Below are 20,300 nucleotides of genomic sequence, written 5' to 3'. Positions count from 1 at the left end.
GTCTTGTGGAGTAGAAAGATTATTTTAGCTCTTTATTTAGCAATGTTGTGACTGCTGCTGGAATACTGTGTCCTGTTCTGGTGTCCACAATGTGAGAAGACTGTTATTAAACTAGAGATAATTTAGAGAAGAGCAACAAGGAGGATTAAAAGATTAGAAATCCTGTTTTATAGTGATAACTCAAAGAGCTCAATCTACTAATTTTAATAAAGAGAAGGTTAATGGGTTAACTTGTCTATAAGTACCTACATGGGGAATAAGTATTTTATAATGGGCTCTTCAGTCTACCTGAGAAAGCTATACCACAATCCAACGGCTGGAAGCTGCAGCTTGACAAATTCAGACATGAAAAATACATACAATGATAATAATTAATCTCTGGAACAATTTACCAAAGTTCATGGTGGATTCTCCATCACTGACAATTTTTAAATCAAGATCTGATTTTTTTCTCATAAAAGATCTGCTCTAGAAATTAGTTTAGAGAAGTTCTATGTCCTGTGCTATGGTCAGACTAGATGACCTCACAATGGTCCCTTCCAGCATGAGAATCTATGAATTTCTGATCTGCTGCCTATACGATAACCTTCCCTTTTTGGCAAAACACCACCACCTAGGGCCAGTCTGATATTGAAAGCCACTAAAACAGCATCCAGCAAGAACTTTGTGGTGGGCGTGAGAATTGGCTTTCCTGAGACAAAGAGTTTTGGGCACAGTGCCATCTGCCTGTCTCTCATGAGAAAATACTGTGTGTAGTCGTCAGCAGGGATGGGCATAAAAGTCTATGATTTGATTTAAGGGAAGGGTGGGGAACCTTTTTGAGTTGGGGACTGCTGACCCACAGAAAAATCAGGGCCAGATCCAGCCTCTGGGCCTTAGGTTCCCCACCCCCATGCAACTGAGATTATAGCTAATCCAGATGTTCTCAAACTTCATTGCACCACAGCCCTCTTCTGACAACAAAAATGACTATGAGGCCCCGGAGAGGAGAGAGGGGGTGAAGTCTGAGCCCATTTGAGCCCTGTCACCCTGGGTAAGGGCCAAATCTGAAATCCAAGGGCCCCCCAGACAGGGGGCCTTAACCTGATCCTTGTCACCAAGGCTAAAGCACTTGAGCTTCAGCTGTGGGCACTGGGGCTGAGGTTTTGGCTTCAGCAAGTCTAAGACAGATCTGGCAGAGCTGCCCATATTTTCCCAGAATGCACTACAGGCAGACCAGGCAGCATTGTAGAATTGGATGCACATAGTAGGTTAACTCTTGGGTGTGTGAGTAAAAGTCATCTGTGTTTGTGGTAAACAGGACATGAGTGTCACAAGCTGGTAATAAAGCCACTGTAATATATAAACTCACAGTGTGGATGCTGCCCTAGAAGATGAAGACCTTTGCTTTTTGCACTTTTCAGCAACAAAGATAGAAACTGAGGGATGTTATAGATAGATAGAAACATCAGCTTCTTTTCAAAGCTTTAGCTTCAAGGGCAGCGTACAGCAGCCAGCCTGCAACATAAGCAATGTCTGGATTGTAAAAAGGCCAGAGACAGAACAAATGAGGGTAAGTGCATGATTGTGGAAGGAAAAACAAGGACGGTAGCTCATTTCAAATTGATGTTATTGCAATGTTCTCCACTAGGTGGAGCTGTGGTAGTCCACGTTAGAAAAACCACCATTGGTTTTTGTTTTAACCCCCAGCCGCAGTGTGAGTTTTGCACTACTTTGTGAATATTTTGAACATTTATGCTTGAAATCATGAGCTTTTAATTAATGATGATATTTTATAATTAGAAGCCTGCTTGGAATCAAACAAAGGAGACTCAATGAAGCACCTGGGAAGAATTAATATAATGAGCTGCAGTGCAGGGTCTCATCTCCTTCAGTGTCAGGGACTGTCTCTGGCATAATTTGGTTCTTCCCTTCCCTTGTGAAACAAGTGGCATCTTTTTTAAAAAGCCTGTCTCTAGGGAACAGTCTCCTTCAGGACAGATTTCACTGAGGTGATCTGCAAAGGACTAGAGCATAGAGACTGGAATATATCACATGACATTTTTCATCTTTTTTTGTCTCTTCCCCTTTTGCTTTTCTCACAATGGAATATCATCCAGAGCTGTGAAACTTTCACACCAATAGCAGGATGTCCTGGAGATGGGCAGAACATCTTGATCTAGGCCACCTACCATTACACTGGGAGCTGGGACTTGAGCCTAGTCGGGTGTCTTAATTATAAGACCATCCTTTCTAAGGGTCACAGGAATACAGCCCTCACTGCTACTGACCTAAATTGCCACATAGCCTGACCATCTGCTCCCAGGACCAAGACCAGGGGGTCTTCTATGGGAAGAGACCTGCCCGGTGAAGCTACTATATCAGAGCAGGAATCTTGCTCTCACCACCCAGTCATCTTCTCCAGCCCCAGCCCCAGCACTGCCTATCTTATCTCCTGGAATTCTGTGTGCCTCCATTTCCTGAGCCCAGGTTCCCAGCCACTCAGAAGAGATGTAGGATGTGGAAAAGCAAGCTTTAAAAGCAAATGAGCAGCGGACCCTGCATGGATTACAGTGCACAGACTGTGAAGTGTTTTGAGGTCCAATGAGATGAAACACGTGATATAAATGTACGATGGGATTGATTTTCATATTATTATTTGAAGTGCAGGGTCTGCTTCAAAGTGATTTGTGAAAGATTTTAATATTAAATCATATAGCATGAGCCAGATTCTGCTCTATGTTACAGCTATATAAAAGGATAAGTATCTCTATTAAAGTCTTTATAGTTACTCTGGGTTTACCCGTGTATAAGGCTATGTCTACACTACAAGGTTTTTGCACAAAAGCAGCAGAGTGTCCACACCTCAAGCGCATTTTTGTGCAAGAAAATCAACGGAACAGAGGGCTTTTGCCGATAGAGTTATTCCTCTCCCCACAAGAAATAACTCCTTTTTGCGCTACAGCTCTTGCGCAAAAAGGCAGGTGTGGACGCTCCATAGTGTTTTTTACGCAACAATCCCCTATCAGGAAAAGCACAGATATGGACACGCTCTTGCACAAAAGCACATTGCTTTTGCGATGCACTTTGAGGTCTGCACGCACTTTTGTGCAATAACTCTTCCGCAAAAGGCTTCTTGCATAAAAACCCTGCAGTGTAGACAAAGCCTAAGTGAGATTAGAATCTGCCCCAAACATCACTGAAGTTAGTGGAGTTACACCACTAGAAATGAGATCATAGCCATATATCCATAGGCCAAAACCTCAGCTAGTATAAACTGGAGTTATTACCTTTTATCCTGGAAGGAAAAAAATATGGATGTTTATAGCTGTATTTAATTAAGCTAAGGGAAAGCCGATTTGTACTGCATCTCTATCAAAATAAAGCTTTTAAGAATGACTCTACCTGAAGCCAAAACCCCGAAGATGGAAAGATTTCCCCTTTCATTAATCAGAGGATGCTGATTTGTGAATATGTCAATAAGGTTTATTGGAGACGTGACTCATGATGAGGTAATTCTGAAGGTTATTTGGCAGCATTTCAAGCAGCTTACCCAGGGGATTAACTTTGGCTAAGGAATCAGAAAGAATTTAAAATTGCAAATCAATGCCAATGGAATTTAGCAACTTTCAGGGTGTCTAATTTTTGTAATGAAAGTTTGAATATGTTTATTCAATGCCTATAAATGCATTGCTTCAAAGATACCATAGTGATAGCCAAGTTCAGACCAAATGGTTATGCATGTGACAGATACAGCAGCAGAGCAACAACCATTGTGTCTTCTGCCCTGGCAGAATAGAGGGTTTTGCCATTGTAGTCTCAATAAACGTGGTGTATTGCCATTTCCCCTATAAAGATTCCTCATACTTCTTATAAGCACAACAGGAGTACATATCAGGAAGGTTTAATCTAAAGTTTGTTTACGTGTGTTGAGTAATTTGTAGTATACAGGTCCTACCAAGAGTATGCATATGGAACACCTGTTCCATTTTCAATTTTCAATCATAAAGCAATGGTTTGCTGTAAAGGGAAGGTGTCATGTTTTGGAGATATCTTATGGTCATTTGCTTCACTATTGAGCACAGTGCATCCTGGAATTGTTTTCTTGTGAATTGTTTAAAGCCAGGTGGGTTCAAGGTTTTTAAATAGCTCCCAAATGTCCTCTGTCTCGACCCCATACTTCCTTCATGGTTGGGCTCATGCAATTTTTAAATTGCTGTTAGCCAACATGAACCCAACAATGTTCCCCACTGCTATGACAGTCAGTGTGAACACCCCATTTGTAAGAGAGTTTTGTGGGTGGGGTGGGGGAAGTTGTGTTTTGTGTGTGTAAATGTGTTTTCTTCTTAACAGGAGCTTAGCAGAGAAGGTGATGACAGCTACAGAAGTAGTGACTCAAGGAATGGAGTAACGCAGTGAAAATAGCTGGATTTGGAAGCTGCAGCATGTACATTATCCTGGAGTGGTTATTTAAAAAGCGATGAGAGGAGGCTGAAGGGAAAACACAAGACTCACAGATGCAAGCTGTACTGGAAAATTGTGAGGGGAGACTGCTGGATGAGGAAAGTGGCCAGCAAAGCATGTGACTACTAACACCAGCAAAAGGCTGGCTATTGAAGGAGAAAGAGAACTCAAGAATAAATGTGCTGAGTTGGAAAATGAAAAAGGAACCCAACAGGCAGTAACTGAAAGTGGGAGAGCAAAGATGAAGAGAAGTGCAGCAAGCCCTACAAGAAGGGAAGAGTCGATGGAGATTTTGGGGCTTCCAGAAGACAGAGAACAACCCACTGAAAACTGTAAGAGCGAACAAAAGACAAGAGAACTTCTAGCCAGAAAGAATAGAAGGGAGAAGGCTGGGGAATTGTACCAACACAGAGAGAAGCAGGTCTATTTGATTGGTGACTCCCTGTCAGAATTCATAGTTTCGTCAGTCCTTGACCGCTCAGACTGCCAATCAGGGAATTAAATAACTTCAGATTTCCAGGAGACCCCAATCTTTGAAGATTGAGAATTTATTTAATATCAACTGACAAATGATTATCATCTGATGAGAATGGGATTCATAGAACACTAGAACTGGAAGGGAGGTCATCGAGTCCAGTCCCCTGCCCTCACGGCAGAACCCAGTGCCATCTAGACCAGTGTTTCTCAAACTGGGCTCCGCAGAGCCCCAGGGCTCCGTGAGACATCTCCAGGGGCTCTGTGAGGCTGACATACTGGAACCATCGATAGGTACAACACATACGATCAGTGGACTGCTGGGGCTCTGCATACATTTTTATGCATGTAAAGGGCTCTGGAGCCCCAAAAAGTTTGAGAACCGCTGGTCTAGACCATCCCTGATAGATGTCTGTCTAATCTGCTCTTAAATATCTCCAGAGATGGAGATTCCACAACCTCCCTAGGCAACTTATTCCAGTATTTAACCACCCTGACAATCCTGTGCTGGATTAGGCGGTGATATAAAAGCAAAAGGCTCCCATTCCCCAAAGCCCTTTGTCATCCAGCCTCCCTCTTTTGTTACTGTACATTTCTAAACTTACACAGAATCTCATGATGATTACATTTCCAGTAGCATTCATGTGCTAGGTGTTTTCCCAAAACAGAAAGATTATTCCATATAATGAAGAGCTCACACTCTCAAGACTACCATGTAAATAGGCAGACAGTAGGAAGCATGGGGGCAACAAGTGTGTGTATATGTGTGTGTGAGAGAGAAAGTAAAAAAAATCCTAAATTATTCTTCAAGTTTTCCTTTAATATAATGTACTCTCATACAATTATAAATAAATAAAGGAAACGGTACTGTTAACCCAAGAGCAGAAAGGTATAAACTGGCCATGAACAAATTTAGCCTGGAAATTGAAGGTTTCTAACCTCCATAGAGGAGAGTTCTGGAATAGCCTGTGTGGCAAACAACCTAACTAGTTTTAACACAGAGTTTGGTACATTCATTAGCAGAATTATATGATGAGGCTGTCTCTGATAGCAGGGGACTGCACTCAAGCCCAGCAGGGACCTGTATTTGTGCATTTCGCTTTTCTTCCTTAAGTGGATCGCCTTTCCTTTGCCTTTGTTGAACTTCATTTTGTTGCTTAAACCCCAGTTCTCCAATTTATCAAAATCCCTCTTAGTTTTAGCTCTGTCCGCCAAAATATTGGCAAACTTCCTCAATGTTGTTTTATCTCCTTGTGCAATCAATATGCTCTCTATTCCTATATATAGGTCATTAAGGGTACGTCTACACTGTGGTGCTATTTCAGGATACTTCCAGTATCCCAAAATGCTATTCCGCGTCTTTTGAAATAATGGGCACACTATTCCGATGTCCCTGTAAACCTTGTTCCACGAGGATTAAGGGACATTTTGGAATAGCTGTTTATTTTGAAATACACTCAAAATAAATTATGCAATTTACACCACAATGCATCTACACGGCACCCTTACCTTGAAATAAGCTACATAATTTGCGCGATGCAAATTGTGTAGCTTATTTCGAGGTAACTTCAAAATAAAATGCTATTCCGACAACTCCCTTAATCCTCGTGGAACAAGGGTTACAGGGACACCAGAATAGCATGCCCGTTATTTCAAAATATATTTTGAAATAGCGTGTGCGTTTAAAGATGCATAATTGCTATGTCGGGATACTTCTGGTATCCCGAAATAGCACTACTGCCTAGCCATAGCCTAATAAAGCTGTTCAATACAGGACCCAGAAAAGATCCCTTTGGAAGCCCACCTATGACCTCCTTTCAGTTGGACATAATTCCATTAATAGTTACTCTGTCTGTGGTTCTTTAATTGTGTATCCATCTGATGGTAGTTCTGTTGAGCCCACATTTCTTCAGCTTACTTATCAGAATGGCATGCGGGCTTCTGTCTAAAGCCTTGCTGAAGTCCAGATACATTTAGACCATCAGATTTTTCCAGTCACCAAATCAGTTACCCTGTCAAAGAAGGAAATCAAGCTAGTTTGGTGTGACTTGTTCTTGGTAAATCTATGCTAGTTGCATGGATTACCTCTTCATTTGCCAGGTATTCGCAAACTGAATGTTTTATATATTACTCTAATACAGGGAAACTCAACACGCAGCCCATTGGCCGCATGCACCGAGGCCTGTTTGTTTGCGGCCCTCAGTGCAGTTTGGATTTACACAGGGCTCAACACACAGCCCGTGGGTGGGGAGCCAAAACAAAAAAGTAGTCAGTATAATGGTCTTCTGTTGATATGCGTTTCAGTGGTTAAATTCCTGGACAGTCATTACTCATTAAAAGTGCTGTCATATGGGTGGAAATCAGGTAAATATTGCATTGTATTAATATCAGCAGAACTGACTTAAATGGGGCCTGTGTGTTGTGTAGTCTTGCCTTAATCTTTGTATTCATGCCCATCGGTGTTAAAGAATCTATTTGCATATATTTGCATATATATTTGCATGCATATGAAACCACACTTACGTTGCGGCCCTTGGCATGTGTTGAGAGTATCATTGTGGCCCTCGGGACTTCCAAAGTTGAGTAGCCCTGCTCTAGTAGCTTCCCAGATATCAAAGTCAAGCTGACTGGTCTACAGTTCCCCAACACTACTTTTCTCCCCTTTTTGAATGTGGTGTGATGGGGCGCGCATATCCCGCTCGGAGCCAGGAGTTAATACCCTTTAGACGGAGGATGTCCCAACCCCCCACAGGCAGCATGCTTAAGGGCTAGGCTAGTATAAAAGAGAGCAACTTAGCTCTGTCTGTGCTGGATGCTGGAGAGGATGGGCCTGCTGCAGGAGCTCCAGAGGTGAATCAGCTGCAGATCCAGGAGACTGGAATGAGCCTCCAGAGCTGGTGGAGCCCTGGAGAGTGACTTGTGCTGTGGAGCCAGAGGACCCTGAAGCCTCTTCGATTGCCCCACTGCTGGAGATGGGAGAAAGTGACCCAGGGAGGCTCCTACCTAAGTGAGCTAGGCATTTTTCTGTTGGGATTCCCCACCAAGTTAGTGGTGGACCACTCCACCACCACCAGTGCCCCTGAGTTGGGCCTGGTGGAGTTGAGTGCGCCTGGATCTCCCCACCAGGGCTACTAACCCATCTTCTTCTAGCAATAGCCTCCTTGGTACTGGCTATTAAGCTGTGCCCCAGGGGCTTCTCTATAGACTCTGGCCAAAAGACTATGCTGCCCTGCAACTGAGGGGCTGCTATAGAGGATCTGGCCATTGGGCAGTGCTGCCCAATGACTGAGGGGCTGCTTTAGAGCAGTGGTTCTCAAACTTTTTGGCCTGGGGCCCACCTGGCTCAAACCTGTCCATGGACCACCAGTTGCTAATGGAAACTTCCCTTTAATTACATAATTACAGCTGAGTCATTTTGCTAGTGCTGCAACTAGAGAGAACAGTTTAATTTAACTAGTAAGGAAGGAAATATTAATTTAAAATATTAAACAGATTAAGTGCTTTAACTCAGTGGTTCTCAACCTTTTTTATACCACAGACCTGCAAACCAATTCACAAACTTTTGGTGGACCAGTAAAATTCTATTTGCATTTTCCTTATGCAAATCATGAATATGGAAATATGCAAATAACACATTACCAGTTCACCAAAAGCCCTGGCCTCTAAAGCTGGCTTCAGCTGGCTTCAGCTCAGAAACAGCTGGCTTCAGCTCTGGCAGTCACCACATGGTAGACAGCTGCCACAGCTGAAACCCGCTGTTTGCAGTGACTCTGGGGACCAGCGCAGGAGTGCTGGGGTACCAGCGCCAGTCCTAACTCCTAGAGCCTCCCACCCTTCCACTACCCCCCATTGCTAGCCACTGACCCCAGAGTCCCCTACATGCAACCCCTCCTGTGCCAACCTCCCACCCTCAGAGCCCCACAGTGCCAGCCCCAAATGCCTCTGTGCCAACTCTCACCCTTAGAGCCCCCTATCACCAGAACCCCCAGTGCCAGCCTCCTCTTTCCAGAGCCCCACTGCACCCAATCCCCAAGAACCCCCTACATTGCCAGTTCTTAGAGCCCCCAGCAATAGCCCTGTGCTCAGAGCCCCCAGTGTCTGCCCTACCCCTCTCACATAGCCCTGCAATGCCTCCCAACCGTTGCCAGCTGAGTGCTGCTGCCCAGGTCGCAGCTGCTCTAAGGCTGCTGTACTGGCCTCTGCATGGCCCTCTCACTGTGCAGTGAATCACTCTTCTACATTCATGAGGAGACCCCGCTCCTGCTCAGCGCTGGTTGGCTGAGAGGTGGGGCAGGACACAGCTCTCCTAATCGCCATGGTGGGAGGGGAGGTGCTGGGCAGTGTGCCCCAGCCCCAGAGCGTCCATGGCCTAGCATGGCTAGTGGTTTGTGGTCCAGTATAGGGCCGCAGCCCAGCAGCTGGGAACCGTTGCTTTAAACTTTCTGTTAGTTTATCAAACTTCATTTTAAATCAAGGAAAATATTGATTAATGTCCAGCACAAAAGGGTCCCGTTTTCTTTATGGCAGGGGTGGGGACCTCTCAGCTGGGGACACACAAGTAGGAAGAGGGAAAATCCCAGCCCTTCCACACATTCCCAACCCTCAGCCATGTGACACGGGGACGGAGGGGGGGGGGGGGGGGGACTGAGGGTCAGGACTTCCCATAGGCCAGATTTACTCCTCTGGGGTTCCAGGGCTCAGCCTCCACCTGTGACCCCTGCCCCCTGATTGGCTGCTCACACAGGGGCGGGCGCCTGCGAACGCTCAGAGCCCCCCCCCCGCGGGAACCATGGCGCAACCCACGTGGGGGAGGGGCGGTCCCTGACTCCTGAGCGCTGGCGCCACGCGCTCCCCAGCACAGGACCCCTCCCGCGACCAGACCGCACTTAGTAACCATAGCAACAAGCAGCCACCTCCCCCCCCGCACCCCTCCCTCGGCGCGGCCAGTACTTCCGGGTCAGAGGGCGCTTCCGCTCTTGCGCAGGGCAGCTCTCCAAAAAAAAAAAAAAAAATGGAGTTGCCTTCTTCCCCGTCGACCTACCGGCCGGCCCCCCTGGCCTCGCTGCCCCCGCAGCTGGACCCGGCCGAGTACAGCGAGTCCCTGGAGAAGCGCCAGGCCGAGGCGGAGCGTCTGGCCATCCGCGCGCGCCTCAAGCGCCGGTTCCAGCTGCAGCTGCACGACCCGCGCTGCACGGGCATGATCGTGAGTCCGCCCGCGGCCCCCGCCCCCCCCACCCCCCCCCAGCTGCTCCCGCTTGACTCTGCCGGAGCCAGCGGCGGGACACCCCGGGCCCTGGGTTATGGTGCCCCGCGGCACCCACGCCCCTGCCCTGCGCCAGCCTGCGGGGCGGGGAGCTCCCTTCAGCCGCCGCGTCTGTCAAGCGGGGTCGCGGTTCCCGCCGCCCTCCCTGGTGTCCTGTTGGCCTGTCCGCGCTCTCGGGCCGCTGGGCGGTTACGCCCGGCTGCGTGGTGACCCGCACGTCCTCCTGCCCCGTCCCGGCTTGAATAGGCCTAAGCACAGAAGAGGGGCCCTTCTGGGAAAGGGGTGAGGCTGGGTCAGTTTAGCAAACGAGCTGCTAAACTAGGTTCTTGGGTCTGGACTTCTAATACTCCATTCATCTGAAGAAGTGGGTTACGCCCACAAAAACTCATGATGCCACCCACATGTTTTGTTAGTCTTCAAGGTGCTGCCAGACTCTTCGTTTTTTATGTTTTAGCTAAATCAGTGCAACTCACAACCTGTTAGTTGAACAGGAGCACACCTGTGAGTAGAGGAGCAAGCCTTAAGCTCTTACAGATGTATTATTAAAAGCAGACTAGGTGCAACCATGCCAACCCCATTGTAGTTTTTTGATAGCCTCCTGAACTATCAATCTATTCTTTCCAAACTTTAAAAACTACGAATAGTCTAGTAGCACCTTAAGACTAACAAAAATACGTAGATGGTATCATGAGTACAGCCCACTTCTTCAGATGAACCTCTGTTCAACAAAGCAGTTGACTCATTCTCTCAGCTTGCTATGCTTGGAGGAGCTGTCCCATCGTTAGAGGAGGTTACTAAGGCAATGTCTACATTAGGAATGTTTAGCGACAAAAGTGTTCTCACAAAATTTGCCAAAACTGGTCAAACATTTTTTTCCCTCCCATTGTCAACATTTCATGGCCACATTGTTAGCACCCTGTTGACAGAGCAAAGCAATGTGGGTAAGCATCCCACAGTGCAGTGTTGTGGGAAGACAGGATGCAGAACTATGTATCATTGGCAGCAATGTGAGGTGCCAGACGAGCTGGTCCATGAGGGGAGCCAGTTTAAAAAAAAAAAAAAAAAAAAAAAAAAGCTTCCCTTGTGGACCCAACTGCCTGTTGCCCTGTGCAGCACAAAGCGGCAGCAGGTCCTGCTTGTGGTGGCAGTGGGGTACTGAGTTCCCATACCCAGCGTAAGTTGGAACTGAGCCGGATTGCCTGCCTGCCAGGCTCCTAATACACTTTAAATGCAGAGCCACACTGAGGGTAGGTCCCGGACCTGGCACTGGCCAGCCTGCTAAAAGAAATTTCTGGCGGGGGAGGGAGGATGCATGTAGTTTATAGCATTAACCTATAAACTTTTGCTTATCAGTTAATCAGTTGTTAAACTACGCTATTACATCCTACTATATAGTAGTGTGTATGGTCTCTACAGCAGAAGAGAGCTCAACATAAGGTTAATGCCTCTAACACGTCCTCCTGCCAATCATTACACTTGTAAAATATGCAACTGTATTTGTAAATTCAGGATTAGACTTGCTTCTGCTTGAGAAGCCATAAAATAAAATAAAACCAGAACAAAAATCAGCACTAGCTGAACACTCATCTGTCAAAGTGATACAAGAGTCCATCCGTGAATTGATCTGTTTTAAGCCGAGCCTAAATCTGTCCAGGCACAGAAAAGGGTTGTCCCAAGTTCATGTATTTCCTCCACTTCTTTTGAACACAAGGAGACTTGGAGACTGCCTCTTAAACCTCATTCTTGTGTTTATATTTAGAAGCAGAATGGTCAAGAAGCTAAGGTGTGGGACAGGGAGTAGTCAGACTTGTATTCTCTTCCTAGCAAAGTCATTGGTCCTTTGCGTAACCTTGGCCCAATCTCTGTACTGCTCTATACAGTAGTGAAGTGGACAAAATGTATGTAGAGGGAATGAGTAATTAATTCAGTGCTATAGAGCTGGTGTCTGAGCAGAAGCTAGAACACAAGTTATACAACAGTCCACTGGATGTCAGTCCCCTTGGGCAGGGGCCTCTGAACAAAATCCATCACAGATCACATGCAACTCTGCAGAGGAGAGTGGAGGGTTGGTGCTTCCTTCTGCATTGGGGTGAGCCTGGTGCTCACAGCTCCAGCCCCACATGGGATGGGGTTCACAGGTTCAGGGGGAAGAGGGCTGGGAATTGGTGTTCAGGAGAGGCTGAGGCCTCTGGGAAGGGGGTGTGGGCTCTGGGGTGGGGATGAGGGGTTTTTGGGTAGGCTCCAGGCTGGGTTCAAAGTATTTGGAGTACAGGAATGGGCTAAAGGCTAGAGCAGAGGTTTGGGGTCTGAAAGGAAATAAGGGTATGGAAAGGATTCCAACTTGGGGGAAGAGGGTTCAGAGTGTGGGCGCTTACTTGTGGTGGCTCCCTGCCTGCCCTGGATCTTGCCACTCCCAGTACTGGCTGCCATCTATCCATCTTCTAGACAGAAGGGCCAGGCATCTCTGTGTGGTATGCACTGCCTTCGAGCGCAGGCAGTGATGAGGTGATTCTGGATGTGCTGCCTATACAGCACAGCTTTTTGTTGGTGATACTGAATATCTGACAACTATATCACCTATCAAATGTTATAAGCATTGCCAAGTTTAAAAAAAAAACAAAACAAAACAAGGGTGCAAACAAACAGCAACCATATTTTTTTCAGCATGATTTGATACATTATTCAATTTCATCCACACTAAGGATGTTAAGTATCGGGTAACTGAACATTCGATGCATTTTTGCATCAACTATTCGATTGGTTGATAGGGTGCCTCTGCCTTTGAAGTGTAATAACACTTCAAAGATGAAAGCACCTGTGGTGCTGCTGCTTTAAAATGCCATGGTGGTGTTTCAAAGCGGCAGTGCTGCACTGAGCTCTGGCTTAGCTGGAGAGTCCCTAGCTGATCCTGGGTTAGCAGTATTCAAAGCGGCAGCACCACATGGTGCCCGTGGTCAAGTGGGGACTCGCCAGCTGATCCTGGGCTCCACACAGCATTCAAAGCAGCAATGCCGCACGGAGCAGCTGGCCCCGAGCTCTGTTTGGCACTGCTGCTTTGAAATATCCTCCTCTTCTTCCTCCCCTTGCTGACTCTCTCTGATAGAGGCAGCAAGGGATGGGAGGGAAAGCGACTAGTCTTTCACATCTCTTATCCAAACAGAGTAAGTTTTGCCATATTCATTAGCTTCTATTAAATATTTCGAAGATCTTCATGGAAGCAAGAAGGTTCTTCAATCAACTGCCATTGAAAGAGGGGTAACTGGGTTTCAGCAATCCATACTAAGTTTCAAGATGCCAGTCTTTTGAAAGCAAAACTCAAAATATTTCACTGTTTGAAAAGTGGCTCAATCCCTGCAGAATTCAGAAAATGGTAGTGCCATGCTATCTGATTCCAAGACCAGTTTCTGAACGTTTCTGAATGCAGAAACCTGCAAGAGACCTAAATTTATACTTTGCCTCTCAAGGCTTCTGCTTCAGAAAACTCCCTCCGGTCGCTGATATCCTGACTTTGGGGGAGAGGCTGCCAAATTCAAAAAACAAAACTTTCTTCGTGAACCCAGGAAGAAAGCACTTGGAATTTCTTCCAGAGGGGTACCCCAATCTCTCTTACCACAAGAGTTTGAAAAAAAAAAACTCAACCCTGTAATTTCTGATAGCTGAGCTGTCAGTCTTAAGCATTCATATACAGACCTCCTATTACCTTCCAGGACACAAGAATCAAATCATAGCCTTAAAGAAGTGATTTTATTAATAAAACAAAAATATACTTGGTAAAGCATACTTGGTTGGTAGGTGTTTTAAAGCCACTGAGAAAAGAACAAATTAAAACAGAGTATTTCATCCCTGGGAATCATCTTAAAGTTACAGTGTATAGAATGAGACATGGAATTAGCACAGAGAAGTTTAAACAAACAATAAAACAAAGAAAATTACATGATCACATCTAAATAGACATTCCCTTTCTACTCACTTATCTGCTTCAAGGTCCAGTCCATTTCCATGCCCAGTATTCTTTGTAGGCATGGTAGTCCTGCCTGGTTACATTCATCTTGTTCCCTCAGCTCCTGTCTTAAACTCACACAAAGGGAAAATAAAGCAAACAGGGTTTTTTTCATTTAAAATCTCAGTACCTTCTCCCATTGGCTCTGCTGGCTCCCTGCCAACTCCACCTACCTACCTGAATTTAATCCTTTAGACACCAAATGCCCAGAAAAGGACAGCACTCCTCCTATCCAGCACAACTGGTCAGCCTATTAGCATTCACATTTAAATGCTAGTCTACAATTGCTAAAAAGGTAATTATTTTACATGTTTTTAGAAATTCATTTAATTTGACATTGTTCTGAGTTACAGTAGCTTAATTTAATATATGTGTTGTAATTAGGCATAAGTATCTAACTAATGGCAATCCTATTGGAGACCATAAGGTCTGACTCCTTTTTGTTACTCCTTTTAATAAACTAGTGCTTTAAAATACTTGAACATTTCTGACATTGTTTGACCGGTCAATTGACTACATATCTATCTTTTTTTTTTTTTTTTTTTTTTTTTTGACCACTCAGATGTCTAATCCTAAGCTTGCTAATGTTTATAGTGCTGCATCTTAACATTGTTCACTGTGCATTGCTCTTCATTTAGGAGGACCCTGCTATGCACCGTTGGACATATGCTAAATCATACAACATTTACCCCAATTTCCGGCCCACTCCCAAGAATTCCCTGTTGGGTGCATTGTTTGGGTTAGGACCCCTTATCTTCTGGGGGTACGTCTTCAAAACTGAGAGGGTAAGATTGACTAGTCATGTACAACTTTAATAAAGTTATAATACATATGCATACATAGGACAGAAGTGAGGAAAATACCTATTCCTGAGGGCAGAAAACTAGTGTGGGAAGAACTCTCAAATCACTAGTGTCTTATTGCAAAGCTATCTTCTAAGAGTGCTGTCAAAGGGAACATTTCTTTGTTGGTCCTTTAAAAAAGGTGCTACCTTAATCCTTCTCTTGTATCCTAAAACTTGGTAGTATGAAATTCTTCTGTTAGAACACTGCCAATGTGTTCGGATTTTTGGGAGAGTGACACCAAAAGTTTAACCAAAGCTGCTATTTATGTGAAAAGCTTCTGTGTATCTTAAAAATAGAAATAAAATCCTGGTTGACCTGTTGAATCAGTGAGTGGGAGCAAGTGCAAATTTAAATCTCCCCCCTCCCCCCTTTCCTTTTTTTAAGGGACAGTATCTTGCAGGTAGAGTCCAAAATGCAAAAATTTACAGAACTTGTTGCTGGATTATTATGCAACTTCAAACATTTTTTGGTTGAATATGAACATCCTCTGCGACCCAAATGCTTTACCATTGGTCAGGCACAAGAAAACTAGAATATGAAATTGGCTGAATATAATTGACGCCTACACACACTAACAGAAGATAGTTAAAGCTTCAACTTCATCACAAAATGGTCCAGTATATTACTGGCCAGTTCCTTTATGAAGCATCATACGCCCTTTCTCAAAAGTAGCAAGGATGAAAACACCGAGATGGGAGGTGATAGTCTCAACTTCAAATAGTTTATAGTCTTTCTGTTCTGAGGGTGACTGTATAGCATCTAGGACAATGGGTTCCCAGTCCATGACTGGGATTCTTAGGTGCTAACACAAAATAAATAAGGTGGTGCAAGTTGACGTAATAGGGGTGAAAAGTGAACAAAGGAAAATGTAGGTGAAACATCTCATGACTTTTTTTATGACTGTGAAATATATTAAACTTTAGGTTATGCACTCAAGTAAAGGGGTGGAAGCCCCATCAAGTTAGGATGTTCTAAATTAGTCGGGACAAACCCCTGTTGAGAATACATTATAAGAATACATTATACTATATCTATTATAGAAAATACTGGCTAATGGAAATGGGTAGATTTGCCTTAATAGAGGTTTATTCCATCTCTGTCCATCATTTTGTTTTTGAGGGTAGGAGCTACACAGCTTCTTCTGCATTTGGACATATTGCATTTCTGGTTCTTGTGCACACAGGTGAATGACAGGATGTTTTGTCCTCACAAATGTTTCTAGAGTGCTGTTTAATCAGAGCTGTCTGTAGCATTTGTGCTTAAGAACTTGCATGCTCTTTCTCTTTGGAGGTCAGTCTGTGCAATGGACCATATCTTCTCTTTCATAGGATAGTAATTTTTTGTATTTGTTTTTGTTTCCTTCTCAATACAGGATCATAAAGAGAAGCTTATTCGGGAAGGCAAATACAAGCGACCATTTGCTCTCAGCTCCTAAGTCCCTGGAAATTGGATATTGCACAGTTGCTGTTGGGTTAACCATAGACAGTGCTGTATATTGTACATTGATGAAAAGACTAATCATCTATCAAAATAAACTTTATTTCAGCCATATGACCATGACTTACAGTGGAATCTTCTTGTCTAATACCAATATCAATCAGATTACAGACTAAATGTGTACAAGAGATTAAAGACACTAATTTGTGTCCTTGGATGATGTTCAAAGTTTCAATTTAATCTGTCAGAATCACATGCCTTTGTCTAAGAGCAGCTTCAAGATGAATTTTACAATTTATAGTAGGCTAAAGCATCAAGTGAGTCCAAGAAGTTACTTGAGTGGCTGTCTTGTGCTCTCAGAATTTGTCCGGAAATCAGTTTAGTTATGTAGCTGTATCATTCTAATTGAATAATGGACAACTTCTAACTCTGTATTGTGAATAATTCATTAAAGGGGCTGAGCAGGTTGGAAAGCTGCCTGGCTGTTTGTTCCAGGAGCAGTCAGCCTCCCATTAAACAAACTCAGGTTAATTCTCCATTTTTTCCCAGTCAAACAGAGGCTTGTACTCTTGAAAATGTCTCAGTGATTTAATGGGGTCTATTCCTACAGAAGGATTTCTGGATACTACTCAGAATGTGAGCTTGGCGCTTTCTCATTCCTGGGAACCCCTACCGTAGTGAGACTGGAAATAGGATACTGGTTCTATTCCTGTTTCCCATTGGCTCACTGTATAACCTTGGGCAAGTCACTTCACCTCTGTCCTCTTTACCTTCTGTAAAAATGGGCATACAACAAATAAGGTTTTTATGAACAAATATGCATAAGTTCCTTTTAAAATCCATGGATAAAGGTGCTGTTCCAAACCAAAGAGATTAGTGGCATGTTGAGGAAAGAAAGTGGGCTTTTGTGTCCTTTTACTTTATTACATTGTGGACTTAAAAGGCCTGAACATGACTTTTCTGCTTATTTTATACATTAGAAATATCTAGCTGGCCATGGAGGACACGAGAACTAGTAGGGCTGTGATATCATGAATATTCAGAAGAATTGACTTCTTATCATGTTACGGTCAAACAAAAAACTCTCCCCAGCCTAAACAGTAGGGGGGGAAAACTGTTTGAAATGCTTGAGAAAAGCCTCCTTTATGAGGGGTGAAAATTCTCACACTGCACTTGAGACCTCTTAGGGTGTGTCTAGACTACATACTCATGTAAATTAGACTACCTGATATAGTCAATGAAGCCGGGATTTAAATATCCCCAGCTTCATTAAAATAAAAATGGCCGCCATGCTGTGCCGGCTCAGCTGATTGTCAGCACAGTGCGCAAGTTGAGACGCACATCGGATGACAAGGGAAGCCTCTGTCGACCACTCCTGTAAACCTCATTTCACGAGGCATAAGGGAGTGGTTGACAAAGGCTTCCCTTGTCGAACGATGTGCGTCTTAACTCGTGCGCTGTGCTGACAATCAGCTGAGCCGGCACAGCGTGGCGGCCCTTTTTATTTTAATGAAGCCGGGGATATTTATATCCCGGCTTCATTGACTGTATGGGGTAGTCTAATTTATATGCCTCTGAAGACAGAGGCATGTAGTTTAGATATACCCTAAGAGGCTGTATAGTGAGACTAGACTTGATACTTATATTTTACTTCAATATCAAGAGTAAGAACACATTTGTGCTGCTTCTTCCTACACCATAAACAAGCAAGAGAGCAAGTCCCTTGCAGTGTCCTTTGCCAGAAGTGGCTGAACTTTTGCTTCTTCCTCTACAAGAAGACCCCATTCTTCTGATGTTTGTATTATTTTCCAATTTAGAGAAAGGTGAAATCTGCTCTTCATCATAGATTAGCTGGCACTAGAGTTGTTTAGCAGCTATGCAGAACTGTAGCATGTCTCTTATCTGCTACTTTGTTATTCTCTGACTCTCAGGCTACATCTAGACTGCAGGCTTCTTGTGCAAGAAACTTTTATCGGAAGAGATCTTCTGCAAAAACTTCTTGTGCAAGAGTGCATCCATAGTGCAAAAGTGACTGCATGGATGCTGTCTCAAAAGTCATCCCTGATTGCTATGACCAGCAGGACACCTGTGCTTTTTCCTTTTTCCTCTTTCTGCACAAAAAAATCTTCTTCCCCATCTACACATGCCTTTTGGCAAAATAACTTTAGCAAAAAGGCATTCTTCCTCATAGAGGAATACCAATACTCTCTGTTCTTTCGATTCTCTTGCACAAAAATGTGCTTGAGGTGTGGACGCTCCACAAGTTTTTACAGAAAAAGACTGTTTTTCTACAAAAACTCTGTAGTGTATATATAGCCCCAGTTCCCTCTTATTCTTTCACTAGGTTAAATATAGCAAACAGATCAGACTCTTCCCAAAACTGTTTCTGCAAAATACTCACCGTCTTCAGGGACATCACAAAATATAGCTATGGGTCAAGGAAGGGAAAGGCATGAATTCATGAAGAAAGTGGTATTGAGGGAAATAAAAAATTGCCCACAGGGTTTGAGCATGCTAAATAAAATACCACCGACTGCCACAAACTGATTTGATCTCTCAAGACCCATTTCTTCGGCTAATTGGGCCTTGAGTTGCCACACACACAAATTCTGTATTTGTTTCAGGCCAGTTGTACAAATTATCCAAGTAGGGGTTGCTGAGGAATAAGGGCGCCTCTGGTCACTGGGGAAGCATTTCCAATTGATTTGCCAATACACATGCCTTAGGCCTTCTCTGCATAGCTCTGAAGGAATGAGATTACTCCCCATTTACTGGAGTTTGGTGCTTGGAACTAGATCGGCCTGCGTCGTCTTTTTCATTATTTTCAGTGTTCTCCAAGCTGCCTTTTCAGTTACTTGGGAGGAGCATGTTTGTGCTGCCAGATCTTGAGTTGTTTCCTGGCTGCAGTTGAGGTAGAGATATTTATTGGAAAAGGTGATTATTTCCCATCAGTAATTTGGGGAAAAGAGTGGACAAGTGTAAAAATCTTGTTGCATGCCTAATTTGCACACAATTCCCAGTGTCAGCTATGGAGATGTGCCTATATTAGGAGGGTTTTGAGCATGTAAATAGTCTATAGCTTTCATGGGTTAGGTCCCCAAAGAGAGCCAAAACTTTCTCCTCTTAAATCATTTTGTTTTAGGACTGTCTGTGCTTGAAAGCTAATGTTAATTAGGAGAGTGTGAGCTTAACAATAGCTATTTCTAGATAATGCCACGTGGGCACACTCATTCCACAACAAGAGTGCCTTGTTCTTGGCTAAACTCACTTTCAAAATTAATGAGCAAATCCTTGTGTAGAAAAGCTCTTCATTTCATTGTGGGCCAGTTCAGTGAATTAAATCTCTCTGGCAGATTGATTGTTGGTAAGTGGCCTCTTTTCAGTTTTTCTGTTTTAGCATCAGTGCTGCATAGTGGATTTATGTAACAATACTCTGCACGTACAAAACATTCTACCCAAACAGCTTATACAGGGTTGAGTCCATTGTTTGCAGTGACTAAACAAAAAATATCCTAGGTGTCCCGCTGCCAAATCACGTGCTCTATGCGCTAGACCATTTACATGTGTCTCTCCTGGCAAATAAGTTGTGTGATGCTTATGCCCCTCTTATCCACAGTAATTCACACTTCTTACTTTGAGAAGGGAGCTCATTCAATTATTTCAGTCCCAGATATGTGCCATGGGACATGTGCCTTTTGGTCTAGTGGATTCAATAAACAAGGCCTCATTTACGTAGGAAAATTGAATTAATTTAACTCAATTGGTTCAGAAACACTAGGAAAACTTACCTGGCATTGCCCAGGTCCTTCAGGGTAGGGAGCTGGTAATGTGGTGGGTG

The 20,300-nt window shown here is 44.0% G+C and overlaps 1 protein-coding gene and 1 long non-coding RNA gene across 2 annotated transcripts; both read left to right on the top strand.

The window, feature by feature from the left end:
- The first annotated feature begins 574 nt into the window (after positions 1 to 574).
- On the top strand, positions 575 to 4,677 carry LOC142826831 (uncharacterized). The gene is made up of 3 exons (XR_012901093.1): positions 575 to 669; positions 1,301 to 1,552; positions 4,333 to 4,677. It is a non-coding gene; the product is annotated as an uncharacterized LOC142826831 (long non-coding RNA).
- Positions 4,678 to 9,883: 5,206 nt separating this feature from the next.
- On the top strand, positions 9,884 to 16,579 carry LOC102453448 (NADH dehydrogenase [ubiquinone] 1 beta subcomplex subunit 4). Its single transcript, XM_075905288.1, has 3 exons — positions 9,884 to 10,120; positions 14,819 to 14,965; positions 16,398 to 16,579. Exons 1-3 carry the CDS (start codon positions 9,929 to 9,931, stop codon positions 16,458 to 16,460), a joined length of 402 nt encoding a protein of 133 aa, XP_075761403.1. The 5' UTR covers positions 9,884 to 9,928; the 3' UTR covers positions 16,461 to 16,579.
- Positions 16,580 to 20,300: the final 3,721 nt, after the last annotated feature.

Source organism: Pelodiscus sinensis, chromosome 1 (assembly GCF_049634645.1).
Source record: "Pelodiscus sinensis isolate JC-2024 chromosome 1, ASM4963464v1, whole genome shotgun sequence".
Taxonomy (NCBI): Eukaryota; Metazoa; Chordata; order Testudines; family Trionychidae; genus Pelodiscus; species Pelodiscus sinensis.
Note: the sequence above shows the minus strand (reverse complement) of the source record. Positions and strands in the feature narration are given on the sequence as shown.